This window comes from Anthonomus grandis, chromosome 14 (genome assembly GCF_022605725.1).
Source record: "Anthonomus grandis grandis chromosome 14, icAntGran1.3, whole genome shotgun sequence".
Lineage (NCBI taxonomy): Eukaryota > Metazoa > Arthropoda > Insecta > Coleoptera > Curculionidae > Anthonomus > Anthonomus grandis.
Window position 1 is genome coordinate 2,053,452 of NC_065559.1, and position 13,528 is coordinate 2,066,979.

The following is a 13,528-nucleotide window of genomic DNA, read 5'->3' on the forward strand; positions in this document are numbered from 1 at the left end:
TGCAAACCAGTGCACGTCAAACATTTTTTTATTTATAAAATAATTATTCAAATATAGAGGGCCTAAAACAATCGAAATAAATATTGATTAAAAAAGTTAATTATAAAAAAAGTTTAATCAAAAATTTATGGTTTTAAGAGAAAAAATCTTACAGGAGCGCCTGTACTAAAAAAATAATTTTTCTCATATTTATGTGCTTAGAATAACGTGATTCTTGATTTATAGAACTTTCTGAAGGTTTTTAGAGATTACAGTTTTTATAACAGAAGCGCCTGGACTAAATAAGTTCGATCAAACTTTTCATAGTTACTGGAATTTGTCATGTTCTGTCTCTTTTTAGCTTGTGTTAAATTGATCTCTTGTTAATCGTCAAGGTGCAAACCAGTGCATGTCAAATTTTTTTTTTATTTATAAAATAATTCTGGGCCTTGGTTCTAAAAGGGCCAAAGTCATTTTTTTTAGATTTGGGCTTAAGTGCATTTTTGAAATCGGCACAGACCAGATTATTATGTGTAATAAGGGCCAAAGTCTATCTTTCACAGGAAAAAAATTACAAATCCGCTAAAGGCCAATGTCAACATTTCAATTTTATACTCTTTTTTCAGAATATATAAGGGCTATCAGCAGATAAAAGGGCCAATGTGAACGTAGGCCCCAGGAATTCAATATTATATAACTTCTTATAAGGCCAATATCGATATAAATAATTATGTACAGCGATTGTTGACCTGGACAAAACAAAAGCATTTTAATTTCTGCTATGCTGCTAACAATTATTGAAGAATATTTTAAACGAGAAGGAAGGCATGTCAGCATATATCACAAATTTCTTATTCCGGGACATACTCATATGGAAGCCGACCAAATTCATGCAACCATTGAAAAGGCTAGAAAAAATACCACAGTAAAAATAGAAATTTCTAGAGACTGGGCCAATTTAATTCGTTTAGTGCCTAGGAAACCCCCAATTTTTGTGCACGAGATGGCTCAGGAAGAATTCTTGAATTTTAAGTCACTCCTTTCGGGAAAGTTTCAGCACAAAAAAGTTAATACTTTGGAAAACCCTGTTGTTTGGGCTAAAATAAGAGTCATTCACTATTCTACCGAAAATCCTGGTCTGCTGAAATACAAAACCACTTTTGCTGAAGACGAGCCATATCAAACTTTAAATTTATTAAGAAAATCAACCCGCAATTCCGAAAATGCAATAAAACTTTACCCTATTTGAAGGACTTATTACCATTTATTGATAAAAACAGTCAGCCATACTATCTGCATGGACTAACTTCTAATTGAGACTGCAATTGATAATCTTGGTGAAAGTGAGGATGATGAAGATTCGCTTTAGGTGCCTATATTTTTATCAAAATGTATGTGCAACGACTTTTACGAAGTTTTTTCTTGTGTTTTTAGTTTCATTTTGATTTTTTTAAGTTGGACCAAAGTGTTATTAGTTTAATTTATTATTTATTAAAAAAAGGCCAATGTCATTTTTTTTTGAAAAATAAATTTATTTTATACATTTAAATTTTTTTTTTTTAAACCAATATCCTCTATACCCAAATCAAGCTTAAGAAAAATATAGAAACCTATATATGTTGTAAAAACCAAACCTAATGCGACCTCATTACCTTTAAAGTCAATTTGTCAAAAATTGCGATTTATGACTTTGGCCCTTTTAGAACCAAGTCCCAGCATTATTCAAATATAGAGGGTGTAAGAAATCGAAATAAATATTGATTAAAAAAGTTAATTATAAAAAAAGTTTAATCAAAAATTTATGGGTTTAAGAGAAAAAATCTTACAGGAGCGCCTGTACTAAAGAAATAAATTTTCTCATATTTATGTGCTTAGAATAACGTGATTCTTGATTTAAAGAATTTTCTGAAGGTTTTCAAACATTACTGTTTTTATAACAGAAGCGCCTGGACTAAACAAACTAACTTATAATCACTTTAATATAAAAATAATAAACGGAAGTTCGTTCAAACTTTTGAAGGTCACTAGAATTTGCCTTATTCTGTCCCTTTTTGGCTTGTGTTAAATTGATCTCTTGTTAATCGTCAAGGTGCAAACCAGTGCACGTCAAACTTTTTTTTACTTATAAAATAATTATTCAAATATAGAGGGCGTAAAACAATCGAAATAAATATTGATTAAAAAAGTTTAATCAAAAATTTATGGTTTTAAGAGAAAAAATCTTACAGGAGCGCCTGTACTAAAAAAATAATTTTTCTCATATTTATGTGCTTAGAATAACGTGATTCTTGATTTATAGAACTTTCTGAAGGTTTTCAAACATTACTGTTTTTATAACAGAAGCGCCTGGACTAAACAAACTAACTTATATTCACATTAATATAAGAATAATAAACGTAAGTTCGTGCAAACTTTTGATGGTTACTGGAATTTGCCATGCTCTGTCTCTTTTTAGCTTGTGTTAAATTGGTCTCTTGTTAATCGTCAAGGTGCAAACCAGTGCATGTCAAACTTTTTTTTTATTTATAAAATAATAATTCAAATATAGAGGGCTTAAAACAATCGAAATAAATATTGATTAAAAAAGTTTAATCAAAAATTTATGGGTTTAAGAGAAAAAATCTTACAGGTGCGCCTGTACTAAAAAAATAATTTTTCTCATATTTATGTGCTTAGAATAACGTGATTCTTGATTTAAAGAATTTTTTGAAGGTTTTCAAACATTACAGTTTTTATAACAGAAGCGCCTGCACTAAACAAACTATCTTATATTCACTTTAATATAAAAATAATAAACGGAAGTTCGTGCAAACTTTTGATGGTCACTTGAATTTGCCATGCTCTGCCTCTTTTTGGCTTGTGTTAAACTGATCTCTTGTTACTCGTTAAGGTGCAAACCAGTGCACGTCAAACTTTTTTTTATTTATAAAATAATTATTCAAATATAGAGGGCCTAAAACAATCGAAATAAATATTGATTAAAAAAGGTAATTATAAAAAAAGTTTAATAAAAAATTTATGGGCTTAAGAGAAAAAATCTTACAGGAGCGCCTGTACTAAAAAAATATTTTTTCTCATATTTATGTGCTTAGAATAACGTGATTCTTGATTTAAAGAATTTTCTGAAGGTTTTCAAACATTACTGTTTTTATAACAGAAGCGCCTGGACTAAACAAACTAACTTATATTCACTTTAATAAAAAAAATAATAAACGTAAGTTCGATTAAACTTTTGATGGTCACTAGAATTCGCCTTATTCTGTCTCTTTTTGGCTTGTGTTAAACTGATCTCTTGTTAATCGTCAAGGTGCAAACCAGTGCATGTCAAACTTTTTTTTATTTATAAAATAATTATTCAAATATAGAGGGCCTAAAACAATCGAAATAAATATTGATTTAAAAAGTTTAATCAAAAATTTATGGGTTTAAGAGAAAAAATCATACAGGAGCGCCTGTACTAAAAAAATAATTTTTCTCATATTTATGTGCTTAGAATAACGTGATTCTTGATTTATAGAACTTTCTGAAGGTTTTTAGAGATTACAGTTTTTATAACAGAAGCGCCTGGACTAAATAAACTAACTTATATTTACTTTAATATAAAAATAATAAACGTAAGTTCGATCAAACTTTTCATAGTTACTGGAATTTGTCATGTTCTGTCTCTTTTTAGCTTGTGTTAAATTGATCTCTTGTTAATCGTCAAGGTGCAAACCAGTGCATGTCAATTTTTTTTTTATTTATAAAATAATTCTGGGCCTTGGTTCTAAAAGGGCCAAAGTCATTTTTTTTAGATTTGTGCTTAAGTGCATTTTTGAAATCGGCACAGACCAGATTATTATGTGTAATAAGGGCCAAAGTCTATCTTTCACAGGAAAAAAATTACAAATCCGCTAAAGGCCAATGTCAATATTTCAATTTTATACTCTTTTTTCAGAATATATAAGGGCTATCAGCAGATAAAAGGGCCAATGTGAACGTAGGCCCCAGGCATCCAATATTATATAACTTCTTATAAGGCCAATATCGATATAAATAATTATGTACAGTGATTGTTGACCTGGATAAAACAAAAACATTTTAATTAACTAACGATTATTAAAGAATATTTTAAACGAGAAGGAAGGCATGTCAGCATATATCACAAATTTCTTATTCCGGGACATACTCATATGGAAGCCGACCAAATTCATTGAAAGCAACCATTGAAAAGGCTAGAAAAAATACCACAGTAAAAATAGAAATTCCTAGAGACTGGGCCAATTTAATTCGTTTAGTGCCTAGGAAACCCCCAAGAGGGTGTAAGAAATCGAAATAAATATTGATTAAAAAAGTTAATTATAAAAAAAGTTTAATCAAAAATTTATGGGTTTAAGAGAAAAAATCTTACAGAAGCGCCTGGACTAAACAAACTACCTTATATTTACTTTAATATAAAAATAATAAACATAAGTTCGATCAAACTTTTCATAGTTACTGGAATTTGCCATGTTCTGTCTCTTTTTAGCTTGCGTTAAACTGATCTCTTGTTAATCGTCCAGTGTACGTCAAACATTTTCTTAAAATTTATGAAATAAATATAATTGAAAATATACAGGATGTACAAAAATGAACAAAAATTGATTTATAAGTGAATTAAAAAAAAAGTTCTTTTAATAGCGTTTGAATTCCATAAATTTGTGAACCTAAATTAATTATTACTTGTCTATCCACATCACTCATACCAACCTAGCAAAACTGATAACACGTATGACGTCAAATTTAACGGCGCGAAATTTCAATTTTAAAATTACTTTAAGGTACAAGAGAAAAAATGTACAGGAGGGCCTGTACTAAAAAAAAATATTTTTTCTTACATGAAAGCACATAAGGATTTTCGAGGTTTGAAGGGCGTTATTCTTGGTTTGTGGGATCTTCTGAAGGTTTTTATTACCCAAGGCCGTACACTAGAAAATGAGATATTGGAGGTTTTATTACACGGGCACCTGGACTAAACAAACTAATATTAACATCATTTTTATATTAAAAAATAATATAAGTTCGTTCGAACTTTTGAAGGTCACCGAAATTCGCCTTGTTCTGTCTCTGTTTATCTTGTATTAAACTGATTATTAACCTTCCAAGTTGAAACCAGTGCATGTCAAACATTTTTTTATTCATGAAATATTAATAATTCATACCTATATGGAGAGTGTACAAAAATATTTAAAAATTAAATGTTTTATAAGGGAATTAATGGAAAATAAAAGGGTTTAATAGAGAAAAAAAAATACAGGAGCGCCGGTACTAAAAATATAATTTTTTTTATTAAAAATAATGTAATTCAAATATAGAGAGTATAAAAAAATATTAAAAAAAAAAATAAATAAAATACTTATATTTTCTTAATAGAATTTTAATGTAAAAAAATAATAAACATAAGCTCGATCAAACTTTTGACGGCCATTGGAATTCGTCACGCTCTGTCTCCCTTTAACTCATACTAAATTGATCCAGTTAATCGTCTAGGTGCAAACCAGTGCACGTCAAACTTTTTTTAAAATTTATGTAATAATTAATATTTAAATTATACAGGTTGTAAAAAAAGAGAGAACAATTTTTTTGCTTATTTGTTTCATATAAATTTGAATCATTATAAAGACAATAGCAGGTAAGTGTTTTTTTTATTTTATCAATTTTTTTTAATAATTATTTATTGTTGCAATAATTTTATAAATAATTTAACAAAAACCATACTTTATGACTTAGCTGCTTGGAATAATAAAATCAAACGCAATTACAGGGAAATCTCTAACATTTCAAGATAAATAATTAATATTTTTTTATTTATATTGTTCTTGTTTCAAGGATAATTTAGCCATTCAGGTCTTTAAGCCCCTTAGTCTAAGAGAACATCCTTAAATTATTTAATAATTACATTTTATTAGATTCCAATTTATCCGATACATGTCATTTGCAATGTTAATTATTCATTAAACAAACATTGGTAGCAACTAAGCCAAGGCGTAAAAGAAACCAGAGCAATAATCCGACTGTATTTTCCTTTATATTTTTACCATTTTATTGTTTCAAATTTGTATTAAATTAAAATCTATTCATTATAGTAATAAATCACAAGCTTCGCTCATTTTTAACCATCAAAAGACCTGAACTATATACAAGAGAAAACTTACTAAACTATAATTAATTAACACGATTATATGCAACATACTTTTTTTTTAATAAAATTAAATTAATATAGTGCTCAATTTTTAAATAGAAATCAAAGTTCTACGGCTACACCCTTGTGAATCATATTGAGATATTAGACCGCACACTACGTCCCTGAAGTTACTTAAGCTTCTGTCTTGCAAACGCTGGTCGAAAACCTGAAATACGATTGAAAATTAGTTTTTGCGCACCCAACATGACCCTATACTATGCTGACAACATTGATATGTTAACAGATACTCTTGACGGCAAGAAAACTTTCCATGCAACTCAAACGGTTGCCTTTCAAAGAAAATGTGCTGATACCTCTAAATATCTTGGCTGAAGTTACTATGGCAAAGCAAACCACTCTTCAAATTCCCAAAGAGTTCCATTTTTTGATAAACAGGAGCCGCCGATTTGAAGAGCCAGTTGATGAATCGTGGTACACTGCTTCCGATCCTTTCAACTTCGAGACAATGTCCAAGGTAGTATTAGAATCGAGACTGGAAGACTTGACATTTCTTATGGTCCGGTCTGAGAATGAACGGCAAATTGGTTGAACGGAATTTAACAGAACAGAAACAAACATTATTCCCCATGCCTTTAATTCTTAATCCTGCTCACGAGTTTTCAACATTACAGAACGTTCTTCTCAGAAGCGTCTCACTAGCAGACAAGCTTGGAAAAATGTCGTCGTTACAGCTGATCAGGCGGTTTACTGTGGTGGGCATCTCCTGTCTTTCAGAATCGCGTTTTTCTCCGAATGGGTGGTCTTCATATTGCACTCAATTTCATGCATGTCATCGGTAAGCATATGGCCCAGAAACAGTGAACTTAAAGACTTATGGGTGGCTAGTGACTTGATGGCGGAAGGATCTGCAACTAAAGTTCTTGAAGGGAAAGCCGAGCTCACAAGCTTACTTTACAAGCTTTTTGGCGCCTCCTGCATCCTTTGTTTCTTAATTTTCTTGGTGAACAGGATTTTCCAGAAGCACATAAGTTATCATCAAAGGCCGCCAACCGCCATCTTAATGACTTTAGAGAATATCTCAATTCCCCCTGTCTTTTGAAATATTTATTTTTATTTCCGAAAAATAGATCTGAAACAGACAAAAACTTCAAGCTTTGGTGGATGTACATAGACATGGTCTTGACTTTACTCATGTTTACAAGAGGTATCCGGGGTGGAAATTGGAAAAGCTATCGGACATGCTTTCTTATATAGCTCTCTATGATCATGGAATATACCTAAAATCTCTATCAGTATACATTGCCGATATGAACCTATTGCCACCTGAAGTAGAGGCTGGTTTTCGATCTGGCGATTTTGCTGTGTTAAGAACTAAGAAAACATTTTGCCAAGTAGATCCAGATCATGCACAGGAATGAGTTGTTGGCACCTGCAAAGATGCATCGATGGGCTTTGTCTTTTTTTTCACTGGAGAAGCAAAATATCGGAGCAAACATACAATTTATTTAAAAAACCCCCAAGTGAAATATGTCATAAAGAAGAAATACGTGGAAGACGTTCTAGAGATGCACATGATGAAAACTCAATTTTACAGGTTATGGAAACATATAACCTTGCCTCTATAAATGAATCTAATGTGCTAAACAATATTGCGACTAAAGATGTAGCTACACCAGAAATTTCTAATGCCCATGTTGCATATCTCACTTCCGGTTGCGATTTCGCTTTGGCCACCGGCATTTTTGGATTCAGCGGGGTGAAATTAGTGAAAAAACACTCTTTGCTTCTAAAACTTAAATATTCCAGAAATTTGTCTAGATTATACTGTCGCCTCTATAACTCTTAAATTCATAGAGAATTTAACTGAAATATATGCGAATATTACAAGAATATGCGAAACATGTTTGCGATTTTAATTAGGAAATCAAGGTGTATAAATAATAGTCTCTTACCCCGTTGTAGACTATGGTGGGAACGAACTTTGGCCCAACTGTATTCGTATCGATTTCCGCCTGCAGTTGTAACTTTGTACCTTCCTTAGTGTTGTAACAGTTTTCAGTAATGTCAGTTGAGTCTAAGTTTAAAAGAACGGCGCACTAAAATGAATATATCTTCTAAATAAGGGGGTGATCTTAAAAGGAGGAAAATTGTCCTCCTTACCTTGCTGCCATTCTCATTATCACTAAAAACCACATTCTTGTATACATCCATGAAGCATCTTAGATACTGGACTTGTAATGTTTGGTCCGGAATCCTGTGGAGGGCACAAGACATTATCCGATTGCCTTTGCACTCCTTGGAGCCGTGTTGGCAAACGAATCTCGTTCCTCCCTCAAGACTCTAAAATTTGCGTTTTTTTTTAACTAAAATAACCTCAAAAAAAAAATAGAGAATTTATACGTGACTTTTTCCAAATGGAATAAACTTGATGTTCACGTGGTCTTTGATGTCTTCCCAGTTGGGATGCAGTTGATTTATGATGAAGTTTAGGCTGTCGGGACATAGAGCTTCGAAATATAGGGAAATGTCAACCTAAAAAACGGTAATATATAGAGTGTTCGTTTTAAAACTGGGTGGTGTTAATACTTCAAGAAGGTTCTCGTTAGTTTCTTTAATGATTGAATAATAAAACTTTTTTTAGAAGGATCTATACCAAATTTGAAAATTTTGGATGAATCGTCTCAATTAAAATACGTATCCCGTAAATTCACATGCATAATCAAATTACCTTTTGCCCATACGCGAATAACGCATAAAACGTCGCGAAAACAATAACAAACAGCATCAGCTTCTGGCTCAACATATTCGCTAAAACTAAATCACACTTATTTTAAATGAATTATTTAAATCTAGGTGTAAAAAATAAATTATTCCATTTATTGTATTTTATCGCCTTAAGGTACATTTTTGTTTTTCAAACGAGGTTTCACTGCTAGAGTTCTCTGATGAAGAATTAATTAAAAAAACATTATTATTGAATTATTTGCAGTTTGTTTTATTGAGTTATCAGTGATAAAGGCTCCAGGACAAAGCATAGCTACTGGACTAGAGAGTGTATGAGCGGCCATATCTCTTCAATATTGACATGAATCAAGGGCGTCGGCGGCAAAAGACAAAGTCAAAAAACAAAAATTTTAATAAAAAAAAAAAAACCGAACAAAATATTTACATGAAAATCAATTGAAACATAATCTTCTAGGGTTCTTTGCGAATTCGTTAGTCACTTTGTTCACAAAATCGTCCAAGTTTTTAAAAATGTATTGCCTGTGTACACTCATCATAGCGAGGCCACTGAGTCGAGTTTCAGACATGGTGCTCCTCAACCAGGTTTTGATTCTCCTAAGGCTACTAAATGACCTTTTAACTGTACAAGTCAACAACAAGGATCTGTAAAGCCTTCTTAATTTCAGGAAAGAAATCATCAGTTTCCTTGAGGATGTCCACAACACTCATTCTGACCGATTCTGTTTTTTCCTCCCATATTTTTTTCCAAAGCTCTATCTCATTTTGGATATTTGTAAAACCGTAAAAATTTGTAAATTCCTCTTCAAGTTCTTCCAAAGAAATGTTTTTCATTTGCGCAGGATGTAGTTTTGACTAAGTAAATGATGGTCTATTTTCTTCAGAAAACCTTATTTCTAGGGAATTTATAATTGAGTCCAAATAAGGAATTGTTATGGACCTGCGCCAAAATTCTGAGGGGCTTACGGTGTTGTAGCCTTTCAGCAGTACGCGGTATTGATTTCATATCCAATCCAATTTTTTCCGCAATAACAGAAGCATCTTTGAAAATTTCTTCTCTTATTTTTTCGGGATTCTCACGGTGGTTTTTGATCAGTTTTAAAATACGACCAATATGCCTGAATTGCTGATTGCTGAAAAAAGACTGATTGGAGCACGTTTACTGTTGGTTCTAAAAGAGCGGAATATTTGGCTATCAATCCAAGGCTAAAAATAAACGAAACTTTGGAAGCTGATATGCATGTTTCCTTGTCGCAACATTGCCATCTCGAGACAGGGTTTCTAGTGCCTCCATTATATCACAAAAGTTCTCTTTAAAAACTCTGATGCTCTTGTATTTCTTGCTCCACCTTGTTTCGCACAGCTTGGGAATATTGGGTATTAATTTTCTTCTTAGAACCGATTCACGAAAAAATGTAATTATATCTTTGATGGCCCCAACAGTATTTCGGATCTCCGGCAGAGCATTCAGATCATTGATTACCAGGTTGAGTTTATGTGACGAGCAATGAAAAAATAGTGCTTTCTTGTATTTTTTACGCAAAATAACCTGAACGCCACCTTCTTTTCCAGACATCATGGCACAACCATCCAATCCCAAACCAACGCATTTATCTGGATCGAGATCCTCTTTCGTCAGGAATTCGTTTATTGCCGTGGCAATCTGTCCAAGGCTGTAGGATCAGCAAATCCGAGGAATACTTCTTCAATGTTGCTGGTTTCCTCATCAAAATATCTTATGCCATTTAAGAGCTGTTCCTTTCCAGAGATATCCGCTGTTTCGTCTGCTAAAATACTATATGCTTGCGATATCTTCACATTTTTGATGCAATCGACCTTAATAACATCTCCACAAATACTGATAATCTCATTCTGGATATCAACCGATCGATAACTTGCATTTTACTTTCCATGCTCAAGATGGTTTTTTAAAATAGTGTCTCCTGCGTCAATTCGCATCTTATACAGCCCTTCCAGAATTCCATCACCATAGCTTGCCAAAACGCAATGCAGGAAATAATCGATTTTATAATTTTCCTGTTTTTTTCAAGACTTTCCTGAGAGTATTTGTTAATTTGCACATCTACTGGCACATTATCAAGATAAGATTTAGCTGGTTCCAATGCCGTCTTATGAAAGTGAGTATCTGCGTGTTTCCATGACATCTTTGAACTTACAAAACGGCCTTATAATGAACGGACCTAAAACACCTCTAACGGAGCTCAGATTGGGTGGAAATAGTGTACAAAATTTACAGAAGGCTTCTTTTTGTTGGCGGGAGTATGCTAACCATGGTGAGTACATTTCCAACCAGGAACGATTGAATTTTCTTTTCAGATACTGGGCGTCTTTGGTAAAGTCGTACGTTTTCCATAGTATCCGTAGGTTCTTGGCTCAAAGTGAGCGTAATCGTTTCAATTCGCTTTTCACTTGCGAGCGCTTCGAGCCCCCGAAATGCGTTAACCTCTAGGCCTCTAGGGGGAGGGCAACTGCCCTCTCCTGCCCCTCTCTGGCGACGCCCTTGACATGAATCATTTTTATTTATTAATAAACTTTGTAGAAAAATCTCTTCTGAATCATATGCAGTTTGTTTCATTGAGTTATCGTTATTAGTTTTTGAGATATTTGAGTTTGAGGTCAGTAATCCAGGACAAAGGATAGTTACTTGACTAAAGACTGTATAAGCCCCGATATCTCATCAACACTTATTCAAATCATTTTTATTTATTTATGAACTTTGTAAAAAAACCTTCTTTGAATTATATGCAGTTTGTTTCAATGAGTTATCATTATTGGTTTTTAAGATATTTGAGTTTGAAGTCAATGATGGTCAGGACAAAACATACTTACTGGACCAGAGACCCTATGAGCGCCTATATCTCATTAAGTCTTACTTAAATCATTTTTATTTCTTAACAAACTTTATAGAAAAATCTTTTTTGAATCATAAACAGTTTGTTTCATTACGTTATCATTATTAGTTTTTGAGATATTTGCGTTCGAAGTCAGTGATCCAGGACAAAGTATAGTTACTGAACTAAAGAGTGTATGAGCCCCCATATCTCATCAATACCTTATCGAATCATTTTTATTTCTTAATAAATTTTGTAGGAAAATCTCTTCTGAATCATATGCAGTTTGTTTCATTGAGTTATCATTATTGGCTTTTGTGATATTTGAGTTTGAAGTTAGTGATCGTCAGGACAAAACATATCTACTGGATCAGAGACCCTATGAGCGCCTATATCTCATCAAGTTTTATTCAAATCATTTTTAGTTCTTAATAGACTTTGTAGAAAAATCTTTTCTGAATCATGTGGAGTTGTCATTACTAGTTTTTTTCTTAGGCAAATATTTTCTGCAAAAAAACTGTTTTTCATTAACCCTACCATTAGCCTCCCACCCACCCCGCACGATTTACCAGTAAGAAATTGTTTTTCAAAAATCACTGTTTTGTAGAAAAACCTTTTCTGAATCATATACAGTTTGTTTCATTAAGTTATCATTATTGGTTTTTAAGATATTTGAGTTTAAAGCCAATGATGGTCAGGACCAAACATACTTACTGGACCAGAGACCCTATTAGCGCCTATATCTCATCAAGTCTTACTTAAATCATTTTTATTTTTTAACAAACCTTATAGAAAAATCTTTTTTGAATTATATACAGTTTGTTTCATTAAGTTATCATTATTGTCTTTTGAGATATTTGAGTTTAAGGTCAGTAATCCAGGACAAAGCATAGTTACTGAACTAAAGAGTGTATGAGACCCCATATCTCATCAATACTTATTCGAATCATTTTTATTTCTTAATAAATTTTGTAGGAAAATCTCTTCTAAATCATATGCAGTTTGTTTCATTGAGTTATCTTCATTAGTTTTTGAGATATTTGAGTTTGAAGTCAGTGATGGTCAGGACAAAACATACTTATTGGACCAGAGACCCTATGAGCGCCTATATCTCATCAAGTCTTACTTAAATCATTTTTATTTCTTAACAAACTTTATAGAAAAATCTTTTTTGAATCATAAACAGTTTGTTTCATTACGTTATCATTATTAGTTTTTGAGATATTTGCGTTCGAAGTCAGTGATCCAGGACAAAGCATAGTTACTGAACTAAAGAGTGTATAAGCCCCCATATCTCATTAACACTTATTCAAATCATTTTTATTTCTTAATAAACTTTGTAGAAAAATCTCTTCTGAATAATATGCAGTTTGTTTTATTGAGTTATCATTATTGGTTTTTAAGATATTTGAGTTTGGAGTCAGTGATGGTCAGGACAAAACATACTTACTGGACCAGAGACCCTATGAGCGCCTATATCTCATCAAGTCTTACTCAAATCATTTTTATTTTTTAAAAAATCTTTTCTGAATTATGTGCAGTTTTTACGTTAAGTTATCTATACTGGTTTTTTCCTCAAGCAATTATTTTCTGCAAAAAAACTGTTTTTCATCAACCCTACCATTATCCCCCCCACCCACCCCGCACAATTTACCAGTAAGAAATTGTTTTTTAAAAATCACTGTTTTGTAGAAAAACCTTTTCTGAATCATACGCAGTTTGTTTCGTCGAGTTAACGTTATTTATTTTTGAGATATTTGAGTTTGAACTCAGTGATGGTCAGAACAAAACA

At 32.3% G+C, this 13,528-nt stretch overlaps 1 protein-coding gene across 1 annotated transcript; it reads right to left on the reverse strand.

Annotated features, from left to right (window-relative positions):
- Positions 1-5,258: 5,258 nt before the first annotated feature.
- On the reverse strand, positions 5,259-9,024 carry LOC126744700 (GILT-like protein 1). Its single transcript, XM_050452220.1, has 5 exons — positions 8,871-9,024; positions 8,543-8,674; positions 8,303-8,482; positions 8,095-8,238; positions 5,259-6,347 (listed from the first exon to the last, which is right to left on the reverse strand). The coding sequence occupies exons 1-5, from the start codon at positions 8,943-8,945 to the stop codon at positions 6,231-6,233; spliced, it is 648 nt and encodes a 215-aa protein (XP_050308177.1). The 5' UTR covers positions 8,946-9,024; the 3' UTR covers positions 5,259-6,230.
- Positions 9,025-13,528: the final 4,504 nt, after the last annotated feature.

Coding starts and splice junctions, on each gene's coding strand:
- LOC126744700 (XM_050452220.1), bottom strand. CDS start 8,945: ATGTTGAGCCAGAAGCTGATGCTGTTTGTTATTGTTTTCGCGACGTTT. Junction 8,675..8,870: donor TATTCGCGTATGGGCAAAAG/GTAATTTGATTA, acceptor ACCGTTTTTTAG/GTTGACATTTCCCTATATTT. Junction 8,239..8,302: donor ATAATGAGAATGGCAGCAAG/GTAAGGAGGACA, acceptor TATTCATTTTAG/TGCGCCGTTCTTTTAAACTT.